A 27,927-nucleotide genomic window follows, 5' to 3' on the forward strand; every position below is an offset into this window, starting at 1 on the left:
ATGGCCACGTGCATTCTGAGCTCTCAACGCCGTCCCCTCCTATGGGCAACAGGGTTAAGTCAGCTGCTCCTGTCCAGTGTGTGTGGACCGTCTCATCCAGCTAAAACAAGCACGACACGGGTGCGCTGACGAGTGTCTGTCATGTGACATGGATTGCCAATTCCATCCAGAGTCCCTAAGCACACACGCCCACTGGGCGTTACCACTGGATGGAGCATTTAAGATGGCGGTGGATACACTGCCAAACCAGTGGAGCACCGAGGAAGCAGGCTGTGAAAACCCTTTGTTCCATGACAGGTACAGACATTCCAGTTTTTTGGCCATAGGCTCTTTGACTCTGGTGAGGTGAAGCTAGTATTGTTAACCCCTCTGTCTTTTTCTATTTGTATTGTGGATTGAATATAGAAAGTGGTTACCTGCCTGCTACCTGGAGCATTTGAAGGGGGAGAGCTTGTGTGTTGCCCTGAAGGATAGAGGCATTTATAACGGCCATAAAAGTAGGTAGATTGTGAATATTGAGAGGAGGCTAGTGCATATTACTTTTATTTTTCTGTGGGACTATACTGTACATAGCTTACTAACTATGGTCTATCTGTTGAATATCTGTAGGCACCAGATACAGTTAGGTCTGCTAAATTATGGTCTGGTATGGTAAATGAAGGTTTGGTTTGGGGTTGTGACTGGCCTGACTACTGACACTTATATGGTATACAATACTTATAGTGGTGTTTTTGTAGAGATGCTGAATAAATAGATCTATCTATCTATCTATCTATCTATCTATCTATCTATCTATCTATCTATCTATCTATCTATCTATCTATCTATCTATCTATCTATCTATCTATCTATCTATCTATCTATCTATCTATCTATCTATCTATCTATCTATCTATCTATCTATCTATCTATCTATCTATCTATCTATCTATCCTCTTACCTTCCCCTTCTGGATTCATCATACACTACTTTGAGGTCTGATCCCTTGACTGTAAATCAGGGTTTTCAGGACCAATGTATACATAATATATGGCCCAAGTAGGTATTGATACTTTACCCCACCATAGCCCCTATAGTCACTAGTTTAAGGACATCTATGATTCCCTATGTTATCTACTGTCTTTGTATTGCCATTTAGTTATCCTGCATATTTTGCCAGTCCCCTGGTGGCCATCTTTGATGCTCCGGTGCCCGCCCAGGGAGTTTTTTTTGCTTGTTCTGCTTACAATAAGGTGGGTCTTGCAGGTCAAGCAGATAGCTGCAAATGATGTTGGGTATATGTAATTCATATGAATGTTTTGTAAATTATGTTGTTTCTTTATAGATGTGTGCTATGTGTCCCTCATACGCCCTGACAAAGCAATCTGGCGAAAAGAGTCAGCGCATGAGGATTGTTCTTTAAGCACTCAATTTCATTTTCTCGAGTGTATACCTCATCAGTTCATTTTATCTATTTTTGCTACTTTTTCAATTGAATAAAATTCATATTTTAACAAAATATCAAAACTCCTTTTTTTCTCGTCTGCACAGTCCAACATCCAGTCGCTTCTTTTTCTTTCTATATATACATTGCAGATGATGGCCATAAGCGTCACAATACTTACTAAAAAAGGATACAAAGATTCAAATATTTAAAAGTGCACAATAGGGGCGCCAAAACGGCCCTTCTGGTAGACGTTCAGGCTGAATAGAGCCATCAAAGATCCCTAGGCTTCTTGCACACAGGTGCCTGATACTGTGTAATGTTAATTCTGGCATATTTCCCCCACTGGGGAAGCCTAGGTGTGGAGTACAGACGCCCATAGACATGAAAGTGCATCCACTTAAACACTCATATTCAAAAAAGGGGAAGGAATTAACTTTATCCTGCCCAGACACGTTATAATGTAATTTAATTTCTTCTAAACAACTATGTCTAATTCATGCTGATGTTTTAATGTTTTTCACAAATTTTTGGTAATATGTCAGATAAAAAGAACAATTAAATATTTTATCTTTATTGATTAAAAAGAAGGGGTGTTAATGAAATGCAGCAATCTATCAATTTTAGTAATGTTAATGACCTACACAAAATTGTTATTAAAATGTATCCTTTTATAGGTGATTTGTCATGGTTCAATTGACTGATTGTGACTAATACATAGCTGTGACAAATGTGTGACCAAAGGGATAAGTTAGTCATTAGAGACCTTTCTTCTCAGTTCTAATGATTTGTTGAATAATAAAGTGGTATATGTTTACACTGGGTAGAGTATGCAGTATTTCCTAGAACTGCCCCCGAAATTCTATTCATATATATATATATATATATATATATATATATATATATATATACCGGTATATAGAAAGAGAGAGATAAGTAAGAGTAGACGATCAAAAAAAAGTAATGCACCGTAAAAGAGGACAGGGATGTGAGAAAGATAGATAGATAGATAGATAGATAGATAGATAGATAGATAGATAGATAGATAGATAGATAGATAGATAGATAGATAGATAGATAGATAGATAGATATGATGGGAAAATTAACTGGCACCATGAGTATTTATTTGCTGAGTGCGATCATCTGCAATATTCTCTTTTTCGGTAAGAAATTTTGCTTTTTATTATTCATATTAAATTGTGTGAGTAGGCATGATGCATGAAATCTTAACACATCTGCATATTTTGCACAGACACATTTATGTCTTAGTAAAACTTACGGTCACCTCACCTTAATAAACTAATAGTGTTTCATGCACTTCACATCTGAATATTTTATGCCTTACTATACATACACATAAACAAATCTAATTTGGGTAATTTGATTGATACATTCTGGCTAAAATAACAAATTTAGAACACCAAGAATGTGGTTATGTAACCTACTATAAAACAAAAACAAAATTACTAGGTTTATATGATATTATGTATACAAAACAGATAATGTTATGGGGGTATATTTTTGACTTTTTTTCCAGTCATCTAATGTTTGTTATTGTTCAGATAAACTGTCCAACATCTTGGAAGAAAAATTTTAGTTTCAGCCTCGGTTCACATTTATGCGATGCGGGAAGGCTGCGAATCCGCAGCCTGTTCCCGCATCGCACACGCACCCCCGGCAGTTCACACTGCCATATGCGATACGCTGGGGGTGTCAATGTAATGTTAACGACACCCCCAGTTTGATCGCATATCGCAGTGCGATCGTGCAGTTCGCACAGGATCGGATCACACAAGTGTGAACCGCTGTGCGATCCGATCCTGATGCAGCTGCCAAAAAGGGTCCCTGTGCGTGTTTGCTGCGGCTGCGGTGCGAATTTAGCCATACAAGCTGTATGGCTAAACTCGCACCGCACAGCCGATTGCATGTAATGTCGAAGCAGTGCGCTCCGACATTACATGCGAACCCCACACTCGCACAAGTGTGAACCGGGGCTCAGTCCTTTTCTGGGGAATTTCAAATTTCCTCTGGTCCTGAATACAGAACTTGAACCATGAGGCACAACATTGGTACATAATTAATAACTAATAGTAGGTAATAGGTAATAAATATATATACCTTTTATAAAAAGCCAGTACTTTCTAATTATGCCTAATCCAATCTCAGAAGTCCCTTGAGACAATTCATTTTTGGCCTTGGGGGGCATGGTAGAATTCTGTGGTCTGAATTAAAATATGCCATGGGGACTTTTTTTTACTGTATTGGTGGGTATGATGAAAGGCAAGTGTTCCTAAAGGTCTTGGTTTATTGAATACCTTGCAGCATTAGCTGCCTTTGTAGCTCTTCACATTTAGAATCATGATATTTTGGCACCTTAAGGAAGACTTATGTCTACCAGACACTGTGATTGGAAGTCTGAATGAGGTAGCTATGTAATATTCAGCATGTGTCACTGACTGTGGGCCTCATTCTGATTGTTGTACAGCAGCAAGCAAATATAGCAGGTAGAGATAAAGCAGAAGTGTAGTCAAGGAACAAGCCAAAGTTTAGTAACGAATGTTAGCAAAGATACAGACGACAGGAGGAGAGGCAAAAGCGAGATATTGGCAGGAGGGAGTACAATAATCTGGCAAACAGGAAGTGCAGAGGCATGGCCTAAATCAGGAAGTACATGCAAAGAGCAACGTGTTTAAGGTTCAAGACAAGCAAGGTTTAAGGCAGGATCATTCAAGAAATTGTCCAGGAAAGTGTCCAGCATTCGAGGTGGCTCAGCAAGCAGAGTCATTGCCAGACACAGCAGAGGTCCCAGACTCAACATTTTTTTTTAAAGGTGCCCCCGTCCCCCTGTGCTTGCATGCAGTGGTGAACGCATATGTAGGTCACGCCCACGTATGTAGACAGTGCTCAAACCACACATGTGAGGTATCACCGCGAAGGCCAGAGTGAGAACAATAATTCTAGTACTAGACTACTCTGTAACTCACAACTGTTAACGTGTAGAAATTTTTAAAGCGTCGCCTATGGAGATTTTTAAGTACCGTAGTTTGGCGCCATTCCACAAGTGTGCACAATTTTAAAGCATGATATGTTGGATATCTGTTTACTCAGTGTGACATCATCTTTCATATTTTACAAATAAATTGGGTTATATATTGTGTTTGTTTTTTTAGCTTGTTAAAGTGTATTAAGCACTTCCCGCCCGCCCTATAGGCGATTGACGTTGGGAAAGTGGCTGCATTATCCTGACCGGACATCATATCACGACGGCAGGATAATGCGCTCTGCGCGCCCCCCCCCCCCCCCCCCCCGGGGGCGCGCAGAGCGGCGATCGGTGATGCGGCGTGCCACACAGAAACACCGCATCTCCGATCTCGGTAAAGAGCCTACTGACATAGGCTCTTTACCATGTGACCAGCTGTGTCCAATCACGGCTGGTCACATAGTACACAGGAAGAGCCGTTGATCGGCTTTCCTCAGTATGTGCCTGACAGGCACAAGTAAAGGAGAGCCGATCTGCGGCTCTCCTGACAGGGGGGTCTGCACTGGTAATCAGATCATTGATTACCAGACCCTCGGGGGGGAGTGCCACTAGAACCACCAGGGATGCCCACCCATGACCCCAGGGATGCCCACCCATGACCCCAGGGATGCCCACTATGGCCACCAGGGATGGCAATCAGGGCTCAGGGAGCCTGCCAGTGCCCCCCCATTAGTGCTGCCCGCCAGAGCCCTCCCCTCAGTGCTGCCCACCAGTGCCCATCATTGCCATCTATCAGTGCCACCCACCAGTGCCCATTATTGCCCACCAGTGCCGCTTATCAGTGCCCATCAGTGCCACCCGTCAGTGCTGATCAGTGCCGCCTATCAGTGCCCATCAGTACCCACCAGTGCCACCTATCAGTGCCCATTAGTGCCCATCAGTGTCGCCTATCAGTGCCCATCAGTGCCACCTTTCAGTGCCCATCAATGCCGTCTATCAGTGCCCAGCAGTGCCGCCTATCAGTGCTACTTATCAGTGCCACATGTCAGTGCCGCCTATCAGTGCCACCTATCAGTGCTGCATATCAGTGCCACCCCATCAGTGCCTTCTCATCAGTGCCTGTCAGTGCAGCCTCATCAGTGCTCATCAGTGCAGGAAAAAACTTATTTATTTACAAAATTGTATAACATAAACAAAAAAACTTTTTTTTTTTTCAAACTTTTCGGTCTATTTTTTATTTGTTTAGCAAAAAAGAAAAAACCTTGCGGTGATCAAATACCACCAAAAGAAAGCTCTATTTGTGGGGGGAAAATGACATAAATTTGGTTTAGGTACAGTGTTGCATGACAGCGCAGTTGTCATTCAAAATGCAACAGTGCTAAAAGCTGAAAATTGGCCTGGGCAGGAAGGGGTGAAAGTGCCCTGTATTGAAGTGGTTAAAGAAAAACTGGGTTTGAAAAAACTCTGAGCAAAAACCGTGTGGCATAAAAAAATTCAGCAACAGCGATTTTATTCTCTAAGGCCTCTGCTAAAAATGTTTTTATAATGTTTGGGGGTTCTAAGTAGGTTTTTTAGCAAAAAACACAGATTTTTACATATATGAGAGAAGTGTAAGAATTGGCCCAGTAGGCAAGTGGTTAAGGGAAAATAGGGAACCACCAGGTAAAAAAGGCAAAGTGCTAAAGAATAAATGCCCATTAGGAGATTTATTGAGTGCAATCATAGAACTGCTATCATTTACTGAATGTTCGATTTTTTTTTGTCTTTTATTTTTTGTAGCTATATCAGAAAGTGCTGAGCTGCAATGCACAGGGTCCGAAGCTGGGCCTTCTTATGAATCCCTGCAAAGTGTGTTTGATAAGAAATCATTTCGTCCAACTCTGAATTACAGCCGGCCGACTAGTGTGAATATTTCATTTACCATCTACGCAGTGCTTGGAGTGGTAAGAGCTTCTTGGGTGTGTTGGAAAATTATACAAAATGCTAGAAATGATTTGCATTGTTGTCTGCGCTATAAAACCAATATAGGATATCTGTATGTTTTATTTCCTTTGCTCAGACCAAATATTATCTTCCTTTAGAATGAAAAATCTCAGATTCTCACCACTTTCCTTTGGCTACGTCTGGTGAGTAACATTATTTTTCTGTTCACTCCAACATATAGAACAAGACCTGAGGTGCTGTAACTTTCATTATGTTCCCAAACAACTTCTACTGCTATTCACCAACAGTTATAGTTTGCATTGTAGAAAATGGCTACTAACACAGTGTGAGTTGATTGAAAGTGTAAGCATTTTAAATGTATAAATATAAAAGTATATGATTAAAAATCTGCAGGTGTAAAAAAAATGCTGTAAATTAGGAATGCTTTCAGAAATAGAAGCGTTAATAGTTTTTTTTTATCAATTAACCTCCCTGGCGGTATGATTCTTTTGGATTTTAGGTGCTGAAAGCGGTACCATTATTTTGCATGTAATTCTTGTGAATGAGCAGCCCAAACCAACTGTATACATTTATTATATATATATATATATATATATATATATATATATATATGTATACATATATATTATATATATTATATATATATATATATATATATATATATATAATGTATACAGTTGGTTTGGGCTGCTCATTCACAAGAATTACGTATATATATATATATATATGTATATATATATATATATATATATATATATATATATTTACATAAAAAGTACAGTAAAACTGCAGGAAAGGGCACTGGGGGGCAAACTAATGTGATTTTTTTTTTATTTTGAATGGTATTCAGTGTGTTTGGTGTGTTTTTACATTTGAATTTGCCACCGGTTCCACCCCCCTGCGAACGTCACGTCGCAGGAGACGGAAGCCGGGGCACGGAGAGGATCGGGAGGAAGATCCGTCGCGAGACACCGCCGAGACCCATCGCTGGATCCCGGTGACAAGGTAAGTAACCTCTTTTACAGGATCCAGCGATGCTTCTGGCGGTACCCTGAGTGTGGCTCGGGGCTACCACTTTTGGCTCTGAAATGTAACCCCGAGCCACGCTCGGGAATACCGCTAGGAAGGTTAAAATCAAAATGGAAAGTAAATGAACAGAAGACAAATCCAAATCAAATCGATATTTGGTGTGATCACCCTTTGCATTTAAAACAGCATCAATTCTTACAGGTACACATGTACACAGTTTTTGAAGGAACTCAGCATGTGGTTTGTTCCAAACATATTGGAGAACTAACCACTGATCTTCTGTGGATGTAGACTACCTCAAATACTGTAATCTCAGACAGACTGGATGATGTTGAGATCAGGGCTCCCTGGGGGATAAACTATCACTTCCCAGACTCCTGAAGATAGTTCTTATTGACATTGGCTGTATATTTGAGATTGTTGTCCTGCTGCAGAATACATTTGGGGCCAGTCACACGTCTCGCTGATGGTATGGCCTGATGTTTAATTATCTGCCTGTAGTTCTCAGCATTAAGGACACCATTGATCCTGATCAAATCTCCAACTTTATTTTCAGAAATCCAGCTCTAAAAACTTGCAAGAAACCTTCACCTTGCTTCACTTTCCCTGCACAGACTCATTATTGTACCGTGCTCTAGGCCTTCGACAAACAAACTGTCTTCTGCTATAGCCAAATATTTCACATTTTGACTGATCAGTCCAGAGCACCTGCTGCCATTTTTCTGCACCCCCAGTTGCTATGTTTTCGTGCATAGTTGAGATGCTTAGCCTTGTTTTCACATCAGCGATATGGCTTTCTGACCACAATTCTTCAATGAAGACCACTTCTGGCCACACTTTTCCCTACAGTAGATGGGTGTACTTGGGTCCCGCTGATTTCCGCCAGTTCTGTGCTGATGGGAAGTAAGCATGGTGTGTCTGTAATATGTTGCATTAAGTTTCATTGGCCAACCACTGCCATTTGGTCCTCAACATTGCCCGTTTCTTGTGCTTCTTCAAAAGAGATTGAACAGCACATCTTAAAACCCCTGTCAGCTTTGAAATCTTTGCCTAGGAGAGATCTTGCTGATGAACTTTAACTAGCTTGTGTCTTTTTGCTGTGCTCAGTCTTGCCATGGTGTATGACCTGTGACATGAAACTCTCTTCCATAGCTTCACCTTAGTAGCAGAGTTTGGCTGTTTCTCCCTCAGTTTTAAGCTTCCTACACAGCTGTTCTGTTTCGGTTAATGACTGTGTTTCAACCTACATATGAAATTGATGATCGTTATCACCTGCATTGCATAATTGGTTAACTATACACCTGACTCTAAAAGTTTTACAAAATACCAGACTTTGTGCAAGTGTACAAAGTGTGTAAGTGTAAGAATTGATGCTTGTCTGAAGCAAAAGGGTAGTCACACCAAATATTGATTTGATTTAGGTTTTTCTTCTGATTCGCTAACTTCGCATTTTTTAAATTGATAAAAATAAACAATTAAAATATATATTTTTGAAAGCAATCTTACTTTACAGCATTTTTTCATACCTGCCTAGAACCTTTGCACAGTACTGCAGGTAGTTTAAGCCCATTGCAAAAGTTAAGCAGAGCCCTGCCCCCTCTGACCTCCTAAGTCTTCCCATAGATTATTTTAATAATCAATATAAATGTACAGATACCTTCAGCTGCCTATATCAGTGAATTTGCTTATTGTTTTAATTGCTTAGATATTAAGCTAAAATCCAAACCCCCATAAACCACCTGTCACAAACCACCCAAGAGTGAGTAGGTCTTGATCATATTTTTCCCTAATTTCTTCAATATTTTTAATATTACAGTGCAAGCACAATTCAGTGTATAGTTATTTCAGAATTTGCATAATATGTAACATTACAGTGGCAAAGGAAGGACAAATGTTTATTATACATACCCTCACAGTGGGGTTGTTTAGATTCTTTGAGTTCCTCACTTGGCGCAGCTGACGCATCTGCATCCTAAATTAGCACAGAGAAGGTGTAAAGTCCCCATTTAGAATGAAGAGTTTAATCATTTATAAATCTCCTTCTGTATGGTGCACAATTATAAAATGTCTGCATAAGGCTGACTGTGTCGAGAGACAATGTTGGATTTCAAATGTGTCGGCTTTATTGTAAATTATGGAAGTCTGCAAGGAATAAAGAATCAGTGTTTGGTGTCTACGCATAGCAAAGCAACAGCTAAAATTGTAACTCTTACTTTCAGATTAATTATTCCAAACATGGCAATAGACCCAAAAGCAAACATTTATTATATTGCAGATTACCAATTATTAAATGTTCAACTCACTTTGAACTCTAAAGCATTCATTTTCTTTTTTGGGCTTTTTTTCTTCTATTTTCATCTAGTGATCCAGACAGCATGTCTGTTGTTTTTTTAAAAGCACAAGCACTCCAGCAGAATGTATCAATTTACATGGATCAGACAGGCCATTTAATACTGGCAATGGTGCTTAACCACTTAAGCCCCGGAGGATTTTCCTGCTAAACGACCAGGGGGTATTTTGCGATTCGGCACTGCGTGACTTTAACGGACTATTGCGCGGTCGTGCGACGCTGTACCTAAACGAATTTGACGTCCTTTTTTTCCCACAAACAGAGCTTTCTTTTGGTGGTATTTGATCACCCGTGCGATTTTTACTTTTTGCGCTATAAACAAAAAAAGAGCGTACATTTTGCAAAAATAACAATATTTTTCACATTTTTTTATATGAAATTCCCCCCAAAAAAAATGTAAAAATCAAAATTTTTTAACATTTTCGGCCAATTTGTTTTATGCTACCTATGTTTGGTAAAAAAAAATCGCAAAAAGCGTATTTTGATTGGTTTGCGCAAAAGTTATCGTGTTTACTAACAAAGGGAAAGATTTTTGTCATTTTTGTTGTTTTTTTTTTTAACGTGTAATGGCGGCGATTTTTTTTGCGGTACTGCGACATTGCGGCGGACAGATCGGACCCTTGACTGACATTTTTTACACTTTTGGGGTTACCAGTGACATTTCTACAGTAATCAGTGCTATACATATGCACTGTTACTGTAAAAATACACTGGTAGTGAAGGGGTTAACTTTATTTGGGAGGGAGGGGCTGTGTGTATCCCTAGGGGCGTGCTTTCTACTGTGATTGGCTGTGGCTTGAGCTGTAAGGACACTGATCAACGGATCTACATACTAGATCCGTGTGATCAGTGTCTTTACAGCGAGGAGAATGACAGGTGGCTTGTTTACACAAGCTGCCTGACATTCTCCCTCTCCCCCGCCGATCGCCGAGTGACCGGCGGACATCGGGTCCGCTGGTCACACGCGCAGGGGGGCCCGTGACCGCGCGGGAGCGCGCCTCCGTGGGTGCGCGCTCGCTCCCCAGAGCCTCACAGGCGAGCGACGTAGACCTACGTCACTCTGCCTGTGAGGGGCTGACTGCCGCAGTAAAGCTCTGTCTCCACACACAACACGGAGAACAGCTGTCACCCTCCTGCTCAGCGGGGGATCGGCGGACTGACTCGTCCAACAGACAGAGTGTGTGAAAGGAGCCTTAAAGGTCTTATTGTAAAGGAAGGTGTCCTTTAAGAAACATAGAGGCTGTCATTTCTGACTTTTCCTTTACAAACATGTACCTTGGTTATCATGTTGACCTTCAAGCTTTGATACTTTCTGAGTCAGGGTTTTGAAACATGTCACAGATCATGAGCCCCAACTCTGGCATTACTAATGACTTACAAAGTATTGCAAAGCATCAGAATGACAGGCAGGCAGCTAGCATTTGTATAAGGTGGTTAGCAAACCTGTGAGGAATTGAACTCCGCATGTTGTACCAAAAAAAAAAAGGGAAAGAGAAGGGGGCAAAGGAATAGTCACCTCTATTGCCTGTGGTCTCATTGCCACTGATCCTCCACTACTGACTTCGTAAGCCTTGTTCTGTTCTGTATTTCTGTGTGGAGGCAGCGATCTTGGCATAGGCAGAGTTGTGCTTCTTCATGTCAGAGCCCCCAGCATACAGAAAAGTGCACGGTAGTGACATCACCAAATCCCACTCAGATCCCACTCTACTCTAGCAGTCACAGGCAGCAATGTCTAAGATTTTACACTGCAGATTTACAGCTATGAGGCTGTGGAAATTCAAGACAAAAGGTACATTTGTTTAGGGTACTGTAAGGCACAGGAACATTACTAAATGCTCCTTATAACAGATAATCTTGACTTTTTAAGTTCAGGTTCACTTTGATTTAGAATTTTGTGTGTATGGTGTAGTAAGCAATAAAAATATAAATCTATTGTTTTCAACAGTTTTGGCAGCATGAGTTCCTGACTTGGGCACCAGAAAAATGTGGAGCTGTTGAGAAAATCTCTCTTCCAGTAGAATACATCTGGACACCTGACATAATAGTCTATGAATTGTATGTAAAAATTGCCTTCTAAATAAATGTCTTGCAGAGGGATGGGCTCCTGATTCAGTCCAAACCCATGCTTGGACCAAATGTTTCTTGTTTGCAGGTTTGACAAGCAGTCACTGCAGTGGAAAGTGATATATATATCAGTGGTATTACAACCGCTGCTAGATGTCGCAGCTTTCCACTCAGGCTGGTCGTGAGGGAGGCGATGAGCATCATCATCCTAACAACCAGTGAGTCAACCCCATTTGTCCCATTCAGCTGTCAGTCGGAGATTCCTAGCTGACAGGTGAATGCAAACAAAGGGATGGGGATAGTGTAAAAGAAAATAGCTTGGGTTCTCCAAAAATCTCATACCAAACCTTTATCTGAGTATGCAGCTTGGAGGGCTAGAAAAGAAAGAGAGATTGGGTTGAGCATGCTGCCTGCCCCCACTCTAAACCATACTAGGCCACATGCCCTGATGAGCATGGGGAGGATACATAACAAAGGGGGGGGGGGGGGCCTGGCAAAGAACCTTGTCTCCATGCTGATGAGGACAAGGGTCTCTTCTCCACAAACCTGAACGGTGGTTGCAGGGGCTTATTATAATCGGAAATCCCATTTAAAAATAAGAGATACAGCCCACCCCCCACTTTGTGACTGAAAACAGTAAATAAAACATAGACACTTTTTGACAAGCCCTTTTTTTAAGAATAAAATCCATTGTCAGTCACATTATCCAGTGATGCAGATCCACACCAATCACAATGCACAGCACCTGCCAACCCTCAAAAGAAATAACCTGACGATTCAGTCCCATTCCTCACTCTCTACAAATGACAGAAAAATTGGAACATAAACATAAACAAAGGGGCAGATTATCCTGGGTCACATAATTGACCAAAGATCCTATTTGACCAGTGTTGTCACTGGTTCACGTTAAGCATGATTGAATTCACCCACATTTTTTTCTTTTTTTTCTTGCCTTACTGCATGTCCCCCATACCATCTTTTTGACAATCTCATGCCTATTAGCCTAGATTACAAAATGTCCATTACTGATTTCTAAGATTCAGCTCCCATTGACTTCAATAGAGTTTGGATTCTGCATTTGATGTTTAGTATAGTTCACTGAACCAACCCCCAAACTGAGCCAGGATACATTTATATATATTTGTGTAAGTATTACATGTTACTGTAAGTAGTTAAAAAAAAAAAACCATATATTTGTCTTTTACAGCATTGATGAGGACAAATCACAGCGCACCCCATTTGTTTATGTAAATCACACAGGACGTATCCGATATGACAAAATGCTTCGTGTAGTCAGCTCATGCAATCTTGGGATCTTCAATTTCCCATTTGATGTTCAAAACTGCTCACTAACATTTGGCTCTTACATGCACACAGGTAATTACAAAGGGAAGAAAAATATACCTACTGAAAAGTTAAATTCTCGATGTTCACTTGTAACACCAATAATGCTAGTAGATAATCCTCTCATACACTATATTGAAAAAAATATTGGGATGCCTGCCTTTACACGCACATGAACTTTAATGGCATTCTAGTCTTAGTCCATAGTCCATAGGGTTCAATATTGAGTTAGCCCACCCTTTGCAGCTCTAACAGCTTCAACTCTGCTGGGAAGGCTGTCCACAAGGTTTAGGAGTGTGTCTATGGGAATGTTTGACCATTCTTCCAGAAGGATATTTGTGAGGTGCTGTTGGAGAGAAAGCCTGGCTCGCAGTCTCCGCTCTAATTGATCCTAAAGGTGTTCTATCAGGTTGAGGTCAGGACTCTGTGCAGGCCAGTCAGTTTCCTGCACCCCAAACTGGCTCATCCATGTCTTTATGGACCTTGCTTTGTGCACTGGTTGAAATCATTTGGTGGAGGGGGGATTATGGTGTGGGGTTGCTTTTCAGGGGTTGGGCTTGGCCCCTTAGTTCAAGTGAAAGGAACTCTTTAGGCGTCAGCATACAAAGGTTTTGGACATATGCATGCTCCCAACTTTGTGGGAACAGTTTGAAAATGGCCTCTTCCTGTTCCAACATGACTGCGCACCAGTGCACAAAACAAGGTCCATAGACACATTGATGAACAAGTTTGGGGTGGAGGAACTTGCATGACCTGCACAGAGTCCTGACCTCAACCCGATAGAACTCCTTTGGAATGAATTAGAGCGGAGACTGCAAGCCAGGCCTTCTCATCCAACATTAGTGCCTGACCTCACAAATGTACTTCTGGAAGAATGATCAAACATTCTTAACACTCCTAAACCTTGTGGACAGCCTTCCCAGAAGAGGTAAAGCTGTTATAGCTGCAAAGGGTGGGCCAACTCAATATTGAACCCTACAGACTAAGACTGGGATGCCTTTAAAGTTCATGTGCGTGTAAAGGCCGGCATCATAATACTTTTGAATAAGTGAAAAATGGACCATACACTATATGTATCCACTACCTGCCCATATGGTTAAAGAATTAAAAAATATATATATAAAAACCAAATAAAGCTACTTGTAAGACCAAAAAGGACTACATAGAAAGAAAATATCAGAGAGACCGGTAAGCCGTTAGACTGAATGATTAATCTGACAAACCATGCTAAATATATAGAGATAAGTGCCAATTAATAAATAAATAGTTAAATAAGCCCAATAGATTAATTCATACCCATGATGAAGGTTACGGGGTATGGGGTAGCGTGACACGTCACTTCTGTCATCTGGAACACAGGTGGAGTACAATCAGCGTCCCTGCTCATTTTATTGGAGCGTGTTAGTCAGGTAATAAGTCCCAAAGAGTCAATCCATTATGGCAGCTTCCTTGACAAAGTTCCACATAGTTTGTAAGTTTGTCCTGGCAAGGCGCATGGAGCTCTTATAGCCGATCAGTCTGTGGAAGTCTGGTTTGGGCAGGCCAGACTGGGCTTCTTGGGCACCCTGTGTCCCTAATAGACACAGGGTGACTTAGACATAAGAGAGGCCTAGGGGGCTAAGAGAGCGATTTTACATCCTCTCTAAGGTAGATTGTGTTCCACGAGCCCTCCCAATGTCTGCACCCACCCAGTACCCCAAACAAATTGTCTGGAAAACAGCGTTACTCACCCAGCCAACCTCTGCCTCTCTTGTAGCACATACCCGCTGCCGGGAATAAGTGTGGACTGGCCCTTCTCTTGGGAGTCCTTTCCGCCGCTGGAGAGAAGACAGGGTGGTGAGGCTCATTTCGTCAGGCTGTTGGGGATCTGGGCCGACTGTCCAGCATCCCTAGGGTATACAAGGGAAGACTGTAATCCCATCCACTACCACAGGAACTCCATATTTTGTATGTCGAGGGCAGAGGCCAACCGCACTCTGCTCTGTTGCCAGCTCTTCTGCTGGGTTGGGGGTCATCATTCTGGGGCACCAACTGCTGCTGGGAAGGGGAGCCAGCTGCTCCATCTTCCTTACCCCCATCTGGCTGTTGGGACAACCTTTCTCCGGTACTGTCTCCCAGATGCACAGATCCTGGCTGGGGAGGAAAGACAGTTTCTTCCGATCTGACTGACTGTTGGGGAGGAAGGACAGCAACCTCCTCTCCCTTCTCACCCTGGGTCTCCGGAACTGCCACAGGTGTGGGGCAGAGGTAGTTGACTCTCTGTCCGGCTGCCAGTGCTTTAGCTGGGTGTAGAAGCTTCACTTCATCAGCTTTTTGCTGGGGCAGGGGGCTGATTTCCCCTGCTTCCTGGAACTCTGTAGCTATTGCGGGTGCTGGGCAGAGGTTGGTAGCACTCTGCTTCTGCTGGAAAGTAAACTGAAAAGTCAGTGGCCTTGCACACATCTTCCTAGGACACCAATTGTTGCAGGCAGAGATCAGCAGCAATAGGCCTGGATGCCCACTCTTCTGCTGTAGGCTCACTGGAACATTCCTCCTCAGCAGAAAAATCTATTAAATTCCCAGTCTCTGGGGTCCAGGGCATGGGCTGGTGGCACTTGGGCCCAGTGCCAACACTTTGGTAGGTGACTTATCATCCATAACATCCTCCGATGAAAAGTCAATTACATCTGTGATCTGTGGCTGGGTAATGAAGATGGCTTCCTCTTCTCCTATACCTTTATCCAGTGGCTGGACAGGTCGCATTCCTCCATCTAAGCTCATCCCGTGCAGAAACAGGTTCGTCCAGGTGAGTCAGCACTTGCTGCATCCGCCATAAGACATTCGCATCCAAGACCGTGGGTGCAGTTGAGCAAAGCACACTATTACTTTACCATATTGTCGATTCTTCAGCCAGGATTTATGGACTGTCAGCTGGTTCTTCTGGATATTCCAAGGCAAGGGGAGCCCAGCCCTGGCGCTGAGCAGAATCCAGCAGCCTTCTGTAGGCGATCTCCAGCTCCCATTCCTGAATGGCCAGAAACTCCACATCTTCCAGTGCCCAGAGCACTTCTGAGATGTTCAGAACCCTTTCTCTGTAATCCATAATTTCCTCTAACTGCCACTCCAAATCGCTCCCAAAGTTAGGGTCCTCTGACAGCTTCTCGTACAACATTCCCCTGCCCCCGTAGCCAAAGCCTTCCTTTGGGCTGTCATCTGCTATCCAAGGGCATGTTTGGGATACACGCCACCGGAGGGCTCTATAGCTCTCTTCCAACCGCCTCTCTAACCAGACCAGCCTGCTTAACTCAGCTGTCTGCTCCTTGTGTGGTGTATCTCCCAAAAACAGCTCCCTCAATTCATACTGCGACCAGTACCTTTTCTGGATGAAGGGGAGGATTTTTCCCTGGTGGCGCTGGTGTTTCCTTCCAGAGATCCAAGCGCACAGAATCATGCCATCCTAGCAGTACCTGGTAAGACACTGGTCCCCTGTGCTGTATCTGCATCTCTCGCAACCTCCTTACGAATTCCTCTTCCATGGCAGCTGATATCTATAGCTCTCCTCTTATGGGGACGATGCACGAGTGTTAACTCGCTCGATAACGCTACCGGTGTCTCAGAGAGTTGCTTCTCCTAGCACTAGGACGCCATCTCACAGCTTGCCACCAATGTAATGGATCAACCGGCACCCCGACACGGTACCTCCGTTGGCGGATGCTCCTAGTGCTTCCCGAGGGCTCCAAGCACTCCACCAGACACCATAACCGCCTCAGAACCCACAAACGCAGCTTGGATGGGGTCTCGCCGTCTCCCACCCACCCTGGACCTTCAACAAGGCTCCAAGTTCCAGTGGGTGAACCTCTCGTTCTACAGAGAGTGCAGCAGGAACAGGAACAAGCTCTTACACAAGCTCTTACAAGAGCTTAGGGATTATCCAAGGGAGTATGAAGGACATAGCAATCCCTTGTAGCATATTCCCCCAATGAGAGACAGGACTCTAGATTGAGGGTGAAGTATCACTCAACTTTATTAAACAAGAAACAGACTTTTATACAGTTTTCCCCCACAAGGTTACCGCCCAGGTGGACCTTGTTGAAAACAGGCCCTGACATTCACAATCCAATGAAAACAGAGTTTTACACTTCCATACAGTGTACACAAAGATATACACTGTGAGACAATCCCCCCTCCCCCTTAGCAGCCAATCCACATATACATCCCATAATAAGCTTATCTTAAGGCAGAAAGAAAAATGTGAGGTCATTAACATTTAACAATGAGACAGGCACAATCCAAATTCCCTCCCAATACACAAACAATAGGGAAGTCTGCCAATGACAGTCTTTGTGTCTCTCTCACAGACAAGCCCATGGAATACACTGTGTAAGGTGGTATTAAATCTTCATATTTCTATATGCAGATATAGTTGACAAATATTACTGTCCCACTTGAAGCAATCCAAACCATTAATTATCTGTCTTTCACTCATAGTGACGGTTAGTACCTTCACATTAATACACTATGGAGGCCTCTCTTCTCTTGTCCCTTTTAATGTGAGCCATCAAGGAGGTTTATGTGGAGTTGCATCTACCTAATGTGGCTTTATTGTTGTTGTCCCGATGGAGAATTTATGTCTGTGATCTGAGGGTCCCCTCACTGTGTTATGCAAGATATATACTTACCTCTGGTAAGTAGGTACTTCTACCAGTGGTGGCTCTAGGCACAAATTTTGACACATCTCGTGGATGATTTTTTTTTTTCTGAAGAGCGATACACAAGAGTGCACACGTGTGATTCACATTGATGCTACGGACATTGTCTATTTATTACAATTTCTTTATTGATAATTATCTAACTTTTATGGATTTTCCTTAGCACATATGCATAAATGTTCACTGTATGAATTAATCTATTGACTTATTTAATTATTTATTTATTGGCACTTATCACTTTATATTTAGCGCGGTTTGTCAGATAAATCGTTCAGTCCAATGGCTGACCGGTATCTCTGATATTTTCTATCACAATACCTTTGACAATATAGTGTATCTTGTAAGACAAGTAGACAATTCTAAGAGCACTTCCAATATATAAAATACAGTAATCCAAATGAGGATAATGAGTTCTGACAAATGCCAAACTGAGTGGGGGAGAACAGGGATTTATATGAAACATTGTGCTACTTTCAATCTCCTAAATTTGCCAGTCAATGACAAAACTATCATATTAAGATCTTGTGTGTGAGGATAGGCAGAATCATGAGACAGATGTCATATAATTCCCACTAGAACACAGCCCACGCCAGCACAGACCATCATAAATACTATTAACATCATAAGCAGAATGTCTCTTAATCCAGAGCCTGCAGGTAGCAGTCGTAAACCTCCAGTAAGCCAAATTCTCTATTTAAATTCAGGTTGTAAAATAGGTTGGTATGTGACTCCACAGTGCATACTCACTGTCTAGTTTGTAAACAACACAGAGCTAAGGTTCATACAATATCCATAATTAGTGCTTTGATGACCTTTATAGCAAGTATTTACACAAATATATAAAGGAATAACAATCAGTTTGATGCCAAACATATATATGCTATAATATATAGCAGGCAAAATAGGCACTTTAAATCTTTTAGATGATATGCATATCCAATTTATATCATGTTTGAACTTTCAAATTTAGAATTTCATTCTCTCCAAAAATATGTTTATTGTCAGATTGTCAAACAGTGTAATCTGGAAATATGATATAGTTTGAATATTTGAAATTGAAAAACTGTCCACTGAAGTATTATACAAAACTTCAGGACTCCTACATCTAAATTGTTTTGAAAGTCTGGTGGACCCCCTGGTTGGTCGCCAAAAACCTGCTGCTATTGGCAGCTGGCAACTTTTGTTTTCCATTGGATCCATGGCAGAAAGTAAAAATTAATTTCTGAGGCCCAGTGATTCCATCAGAAGTAGATTTTGAATTGAATTTGACCCTGCATAGAAAACCAAAAACCAAAGACAAGCTTTGCTAAGTACCTTTCCCTTTCAATCCCATTTATTTTACTGTTATTATCAGTTTTGTTATACTCCCTTTCTGGAAATATATTCTTGCACTGTTTTTTTTTTTTTTTTGTCTTAAAATCATATTTACAAATTGTTAAGTGGAATCTCTAAATGCTCTCCCAGAAATGAAAGAATCCTTGCCTCTTCAAAGTTTACCATATTATAACCTCTGTACTTTAACATTCAGAATTGCTACAGCAGAAACTATAAATGGTTCCTTTTTTTTTTTTTTTTTTTTACTGTACTTATCAGTAAGAATTTGTCTTTCTTCAAATGACCACAGCCAGTGAAAAAAAAAAAAAGGCAACAAAGCATTAAAAAGTATGTAAAGGCCAAAGTATTAGTTCTAGACAATTGAAGGGATAGTAAGGAGTAGATCAGAATGCATATTTCATATTCTCAGAGTAGAGTACTGATTCAAAACTATGAACACCATCCAAATTTTGAAACTTGTTTCCCTATAAGTAAGCTACTAGAATTTTCTGAGTTTCTTGGAATACGCATCCGTTCGCATTAATTATTGCTGTAAAACAAATATTCAAAGCGTTTTAACCACTTTCTTTTCCCTATGCAAACAATTGGCGGTCCCCACCAAATGATATTTATCTATAGTAATGGATTGCTTTCTGAGCGATCAGTTCTTTGAACAGGCTGCAGGTATCTATACACTTTGTAGCTACAGTTTAGTGTTGCTAAGGTTTTCCTGTCTCTCCAACAATACCCTTTAGATATTGGCCCTATGTCCTTACTGTCCTTACTGTCATAGCAACTGGATAATGTAAAAATGTGTAAACAATTCAATTGTTTTGACCAGCATTTACAACACAACATAGTGATAATGCTTTCATTTTATGTACTGTTACACATGCAAACACTTCTACCATTTGGGGCCAGAACATTACTCATTCCGTAAGTTTCTGAATTATCCCAGCTATTCTTTAGAAATGCCTAGGCTCTGCCAGGTTATATGCAAGGATGATGCCCTCCAAAAACAGAAACTTAGAGCTGCTGGCAAGCACACCCATTTTTTTCCACAATAGCCTTAGCACCCTCCACGAGACCCAAAAAAAAAATAATAATAAAATAGTTGTGACAGACCAACTTTAAAAAAATCTGTAAAGACGTATTTTCTTTCCCACTCAGTGAGAGATGTGCGGCTTGGACTGGCTCTTCCAGTAGAGCAAATTCTTCAAAACTCACTTCAGTACCTTGAGACCAGTGGAGAGTGGGAACTCCTCAGAATTGAAGGAACCCCTGATATCCTGAAATTTGGCATTGATGAATGGGATATAATCACATTCTGGGTGAGAAGTTTTTTTAACTGAACTAATTATAAATTTGCTTTTATAGCTTTCTGGGTCTTAATGTCAAAGTTCATGTAAAGTTCTTCCTATTTATATCCATCCAGCTAAAATGTCACTGAGAGATATACTGTATATGCTTATGTGTGCAAACAAAATGTAACCTAAATTTAGTTCATGGAAAAAAGTCAGGAAAAGGTTTATTGATTCACCCACCCAAAGTGGTATGATTTCTTTGTAAGTTGTATGCCTGTCTTGCCCACTTCAATTTAGGTGGTGATCAGACGTCGTCCTATCCTGTATGTGGTGAATCTGCTCATCCCTAGTGCCTTTCTGATGTTGATTGACATCTTGAGCTTCTTCCTTCCACCACACAGCACTGACAGAGCCTCCTTTAAGATGACCTTGCTCTTGGGATACACTGTGTTCCTGCTCATTATGAATGACTTGTTACCGAGTACAGCCAATGGTACTCCACTGATTGGTAAGAATCCTCTTTGCGGATGAAACAGATGATTGTTCTGGTGATACACAGCACATTGTAATGGTTATACATAATGTGGGTTGCTCAAACATACACACACACTGACTACCCAAAGGTTTTACACAGCCCATGATTAGCTACATCAGCCACCCTCTTACATTTAATCACCAAATACTCATTCTGATCTTAAATGTCAGTGGAGGTGCAGGAGGAGATGAAAACTCTATTGAAAGAATAAATTTGCATGTCTATTGGTATATGCTTATTGAACTTGTTTACATGTAGGTGGGTTGCAGTGTGCTGCAGAGGCAATAACTCACACAGTCAGGTGAAATATATAACTTGTATGGAAGTAATGTAGCAATAGGTCACAAAAGACCAGGTGGGACAGCTACCCAGCTGGGCACACTCACAGTTTCCAAAGATGTGAAGAAATAGATTCCAGCCGAACCGTCTGCTGAGAGGGGCCTGAATGCGGCCTGGCCGTCTCGTGCCCAATCAGGAAGGTATCCAGAGATATGCGACCCTAAGCTTTCCCTCCTCATCAGGAACCTTTCCTTATGACTAGTACTGCCCCTAACAGACGGGATACCGTTTCCTACACTGCCCACTTGCAAAAAGTACGCCAAACCCAGGGGACAGGGCCTGAAATAGACTCTGCCACACATAAGATGGCCACCAGAGTCACATGCGTGGCAAGCATCCAATCAGATCACTGCCCCAGTGACTCAGGAAACCATAGAGGAACCCTGTTCCCTAGGACTTCCTCTCTCTCTGCATTGCATTGAGCACCACCCATAGTGGAGACAGCAAACTGCACCTGCCTACATTCAGTATGGTTTTCATTGATTTTGGTTTGGCTAGGGGTGAGTTTAAGGTTCGGTCTGAACATAAGTTCTCTAAATGATGACCTTGCCAAGTGTGTGACCATCTGTGTTCAGTAAGAAGCAGGGCAGCTGCTTGGTGCAGAACCCAGAAGCTGTAGTAGCAGTGCCTACTACAGTGATTTCCCGTTTCCAGGGGATCTTCCAAATAGTACACATGCATAATTACATTGGTCAAAGCTGTAACTGCAAAAATATGAATACAGTACCTAAACTTTGGCTTTAACCCAACCTCTTATCATTTGTTATGTTTGGATTGGTTGCATCACTAAAAAACATTGTACAGTTGGATGGTTAAAGCCGATGAGACAATAATATCATTGTGTATAATATCAGACAATCATGTATAATCTTTGTATTTTACAGGTATTTACTTCTCAGTTTGCCTGGCTTTGCTTGTGCTCAGTTTACTGGAGACAGTGATTATCACTCATGTACTGCATCGGGGAACATTAAGTGGCTCAGTGCCATGTTGGGTGAAACGCTTTGTCTTAGGTTTTCTAGCTCAGCTAGTCTGTTACACTGATGCACCTATCAGTGATGAAAACCCTGTCACTAATAATAACATACTCCACCCTACCAATGAAAATGATGCACCAAGAACGGCACCACCTAGTCCTTGCCATGGCAAAGTTATAAACACAGGTAACGTCAGCACATAGGATTCATTTTAATCAAACTATCCAGCTTGTTTAATAATGCAAAGAGCAATTTTTGTACTAACACCACAGTAGTCAATTAAAATGCATTTTTCAGAAGTCATTTCAAGGGTTGGTTAAGTTTACCTAACACATATGGTATAAAACTCTTTCCAAGTGTTGTTTAAACTGCCTCATTAAAGTGGAAATAACCCCTCCTATTCTGTACATGAAAGCAAGCTGCCATCTTAGCCTCTGTTTGATATCATAGTACTACATATGTGATCACATTTTAGGGCTTGAAAGTATGGTTGGGAGACAAGCAGCTGTGACAGTTATCATTTAGAATATGCCTTGAACGTAACTGATTTAAGAGATCGTTAAATTGATGGGTTTAGTTCCGCTTTAAATAAATGTGTGTGCAACCTGTCGGAATGGCTGCTGTAATGCACTGTCAATGCTCACATATAGGGCTGGTGGCTGCCAATGTATAACAATGCAAGGTTTCTCAACTCAAACCATCCACACCAGCCCTACACAACAGTGCAAACCAGGCTCCACAATCATAAGACAGCAGGTCTGATTTCTAAAACCACTCTTTATTTGTATCTTTAGTATACTGGTAATAATACCAGCTAAAGCATTCTAGACTGAATGCTGTCAAACATAGTTGGGATAGGCATTATGTCATGTACCCGACTGTGGAGCCTGAGATGACAAGGGTGGCCTCTTGCACAATTTCCATCCAAGCACCCCTGGTGGTAGAGGCAGGAACTATCAGTATAGGGTGATGTGGGAGGGGCAGTCCTTTATGTTGTTCTTCTGTTGGCTATAGTGTGGTCCTTTAGAAAGCATTGGTGCACTTGACGACAGTCTTAACCACTTGCAGACTGCCTAACGACGATTTATGTCTGCAGTCAGCCCCTCACAGGCAAAGCGACGTAGGTCTACATCGTTAGCCTGTGAGGGTCTAGGGAGCAAGCGCGCGCAGCTGGAGGCGCGCTCCCTCTCCCGCTCGGTCACAAACCCCCCCCCTGCGCGAGTGACCGGCGGACCCGATGGAGAAAGGCAGGCGGCTAATGTAAACAAAGCCGCCTGTCAGTCTCCCCTGTGTAACAGCACAGATCACTCGGTCCTGCTATGTAGGACCGTTGATCCGTGCTGTTACTCCACTAACCACAGCCAATCACAGTAAGAAACACGCCCCTAGGGACACACATAACCCCTCCCTCTCAAATAAAGTTAACCCCTTCACTGCCAGTGTCATATTTACAGTAACAGTGCATATGTATAGCACTGATTACTGTAGTAATATCACTGGTAACCTCAAAAGTGTCAAAAATGTCAGTCAAGGGTCTGATCTGTTCACCACAATGTCGCAGTCCCGCAAAAAAAAAAAATCACAGATCGCCGTCATTACTCGTTAAAAAAAAAAAACAATAAAAGTGACAAAAATCTTTCCCTTAGTTAGTAAATGCAATAACTTTTGCGCAAACCAATCAAAATACGCTTTTTGCGATTTTCTTTACCAAACATATGTAGCAGAAAACAAATTGGCCTAAAATGTTAAAAAATTTTTATTTTTACATTTTTTTGGGGGGAATTTCATATAAAAAAATGTGAAAAATATTGTTATTTTTGCAAAATTGTCGCTCTTTATTTGTTTATAGCGCATGATCAAAAAATCGCACAGTTGATCAAATACCACCAAAAGAAAGCTCTGTTTGTGGGAAAAAAAGGACATCAATTTCATTTGGGTACAGCATCGCACGACCGCGCAATTGTCCGTTAAATTCATGCAGTGCCGAATCGCAAAATAGGCCCTGGTCAGGAAGGGGGTAAAATCTTCCGGGGCTTAAGTGGTTAATGAACCAGTATGCGGTTTAGGCGCAGTATAAGTGCCGTGTAGAGCAGTACAAGTGTTATTTAGGTGCAGTATAGGTGTGGTGTAATCATTTTCCTCTCTCTAATAACTTAAGCTGGGTACACACGGGCCGAATGTCAGGAGACATTTGCTGGTTCAAAAAAAAAAAAAAAAAAACGGCCAACATTTGGCCCATGTATATGTCTGTCTGTCCGACAGAAGCTGGCAGTTCGGTCGGCTTCTGTCAAACATGCATGCTGGAAAACCAGCAGCCGACCGACTCCCAATCAGCGCTTTCAGCCAATGGCAGAGAGCACTATACAAAGTGTTCTGGTGGTGGTGGTGGGGGGGGGGGATGGGGTCAGATCCCTATCAGAACACAATAGCTCAGCAGGGGAAATTGCTGTACTTACTTTGCATGGTGAGTACTGTGGCTCCGAGCTGACAGTTTTTTTCTTCAAACCACTGGGCTGATCAGAAAAAACGAATAGTGTGTGCCAGGCATTAGTCTCTGCATGCAGTATGAACAATGGGCAGTAAGACCTCTCACCAGTCTCTGTGGTGCAGCTGTGAACTCTCACTGTAGAAGGGGGTCCCCTCTGTCCCTTCATGGAATGCCTCTGGCGATTAGCGGTGGGATGAACAGGATGAGAGGACACTCTGGTCTCCCTGCAGCCCTAATGCCAAACTCTTTGAGCTCTTTGAGATATGATTTATGGCCCTTGGACCTCAGCAGTCTGTGGTGGAAACACTGATTAGGTAATAGCATTGATCTCCACTAGCCTCATGTAACATATTCCTAGTTACGTATTGTATCCTGTAGCATATCCCCAGCCAAGAATGTAGCATGTTCACACTCTCTGACCCTCCTTTTCTGTATTAGGTCTGCAGTTTTTGATAGCCCTTTCAAGCATTACATATATTGAGCATTATGTGCAGGACATTGGTGATGTCAGGGGCCATATTTGATGCCCTCTTTAGCTCATAAGTTAACAACCTCTGCCCTATGGCAACAGTGTGGATGTGATTTATGCAGTCAGTTCGGCTCTGCTCTTAGTTTCTCTGCTCCCAGGCCTCAGGCTTGCTCCCTGCTGGTCTGGCCTCCCAACGGTCTGGTCAGTATGCAGGCAGATGTGCTCTTCCTCTTTTCATGCAGTCCAAAAAAATAATTCTCTCAACTCCCCCTTTTCCTTAGTGTCCTCTGGGAACTGTAGTGTAAAGGGTCCATTGGCCCTGTTTTATAGCTGATGTCTCGAACTATAACCCCCATGATTCTCAGTGTCATGCACAGTAGTCCAAAGGCTTCCCTGTTATCACTCCCCCACTTCTAACTGGAAGGGATAGTGCAACATGACATCCAGCAACACAGTAGAGAGTCAAAAATAACATAGGGTAGTAATGTCTCCTTCTCCATGCTGCTGTAGACCAGCACTTGGTTACACCCCTTATGGACCAGAGCAGTTTTTACATTTCCGCTATATGCATGTTTTTTTTAAGCAATATCTTTGTCAGTACTTAAAGTGGCTCTTCAGTCATTTTTTTCATCACTCCAACTATTAAATCCTCTGTCCTTGTTGTTTTAACTTTAGACAGTAAAACATTTTTTTTTTCTACAAGTAAATACCTTATACAGTCCACCTCCTCTTTCTTGTCTGGTAATTCACCTATACTAATGACATCATGCACAGCCCTTTCTCTCTCACTCTTGTGAGAGTTTGCCAGCAAGGGAGGGAGGGGATGAGTCATAGGAAAGCTACAGAGCTGGAGGGGGCTGGATGAGGGCAGAGATAACAGGAGACTGCATAGATCTATGTTTATTCATCCAGAGAGGAGAAATGTGCAGGCAAGCAGTGGTGTAAGTGTGTCTGTCTGTATATATGTGTATGCTTGTGTCTATATATGTGTATGTTTGTCTGTGTCCCTCTGTGTCTGTGTAAATCCAGGAAGTGAACAGGCAGCAGCTTCAGCTGCCCACAGTTAAAATGGCTGCATCTTAGTAGAGGGAGATTTTTTGCAGCATATTTGGCAAGTACAGAATCACAGTATATATAAAATATTATGCAAAGTGTCTGGAAGGAAGCTTGAGAATGACAAACATGTTTTTATTACAAATTATGTGAGCAGACTGCAGTTCCTGTTTAAGATTTAAAAAAAAGCAATGCTTCCCTTTTTTAAATAAACAAAGCTTTCTTTTCTTTGTCTTGCAAAAAAATGGTTTCATTTTCTATGTAATCTGTTGATAAAAAGACATAAAAAGAATTAAAAAATGTTTCTCTTTGGACCAGTGTAAGTTTAAAAAAATAATGCTTACAAAGAACTGAAAAAATATCAGCATAAAAATACAGTACTAGCTAAGGGGAGAAATTAGTTAATTAGGGCTCATTAGAGAAAACTGAGGGGTAATGAAGGGTTTACTGGGAACACATTTTATTTAAATATATATATATATATATATATATATATATATATATATATATATACACAGCTGCAAGAAAAAGTATGTGAACCCTTTGGAATGATATGGATTTCTTCACAAATTGGTCATAAAATGTGATCTGATCATCATCTAAGTCACAACAATAGACAATCACAGTCTGCTTAAACTAATAACACACAAAGAATGAAATGTTGCCATGTTTTTATTGAACACACCATGTAAACATTTACAGTGCAGGTGGAAAAAGTATGTGAACCCCTAGACTAATGACATCTCCAAGAGCTAATTGGGGTGAGATGTCAGCCAACTGGACTTCAATCAATGAGATGAGATTGGAGGTGTTGGCTACCAATGCCCTGCCCTATAAAAAACACACACCAGTTCTGGGTTTGCTTTTCACAAGAAGCATTGCCTGATGTGAATGACGCCTTGCACAAAAGAGCTCTCAGAAGACCTACGATTAAGAATTGTTGACTTGCATAAAGCTGGAAAGGGTTATAAAAGTATCTCCAAAAGCCTTGCTGTTCATCAGTCCATTGTAAGACAAATTGTCTATAAATGGAGAAAGTTCAGCACTGCTGCTACTCTCCCTAGGAGTGGCCATCCTGTAAAGATGACTGCAAGAGCACAGCGCAGACTGCTCAATGACGTGAAGAAGAATCCTAGAGTGTCAGCTAAAGACTTACAAAAGTCACTGGCAAATGCTAACATCCCTGTTAGCGAATCTACAATACGTAAAACACTAAACAAGAATGGATTTCATGGGAGGATACCACAGAGGAAGCCACTGCTGTCCAAACAAAACATTGCTGCACGTTTACAGTTTGCGCAAGAGCACCTGGATGTTCCACAGCAGTACTCGCAAAATATTCTGTGGACAGATGAAACCAAAGTTGAGTTGTTTGGAAGAAACACACAACACTATGTGTGGCGAAAAAGAAGCACAGCACCCCAACATCAAAACCTCATCCCAACTGTGAAGTATGGTGGTGGGGGCATCATGGTTTGGGGCTGCTTTGCTGCATCAGGGCCTGGACGGATTGCTATCATCAACTGCAGCCGCTCGGATGGAAATCCCACGGAACCCCGGAGCACCAATTCCACAAGGCCAAGAGTCGCTCCTTGTGCCTCCTCAGAGGGCTGTTCCCGCTCGGA

General features: G+C 41.8%; 1 protein-coding gene across 1 annotated transcript in view; it reads left to right on the forward strand.

Moving 5' to 3' along the window:
- Positions 1–223: 223 nt before the first annotated feature.
- Positions 224–27,927, forward strand: part of LOC309550517 (5-hydroxytryptamine receptor 3A-like) — a gene marked incomplete at both ends in the record, with an annotated part of 34,940 nt that continues 7,236 nt past the window's right edge. Inside the window, 10 exons of the mRNA XM_082250879.1 lie at positions 224–297; positions 1,139–1,232; positions 1,325–1,376; positions 6,184–6,347; positions 6,486–6,530; positions 11,673–11,782; positions 12,999–13,168; positions 20,308–20,468; positions 20,739–20,949; positions 22,200–22,478. Coding sequence (XP_082107005.1) covers positions 224–297; positions 1,139–1,232; positions 1,325–1,376; positions 6,184–6,347; positions 6,486–6,530; positions 11,673–11,782; positions 12,999–13,168; positions 20,308–20,468; positions 20,739–20,949; positions 22,200–22,478 — 1,360 coding nt within the window. The remainder of the gene's footprint in view (positions 298–1,138; positions 1,233–1,324; positions 1,377–6,183; positions 6,348–6,485; positions 6,531–11,672; positions 11,783–12,998; positions 13,169–20,307; positions 20,469–20,738; positions 20,950–22,199; positions 22,479–27,927) is intronic.

The sequence above is a fragment of the Pelophylax lessonae genome, assembly GCF_965119305.1.
Source record: "Pelophylax lessonae genome assembly, chromosome: 3".
NCBI classification, from domain to species: domain Eukaryota; kingdom Metazoa; phylum Chordata; class Amphibia; order Anura; family Ranidae; genus Pelophylax; species Pelophylax lessonae.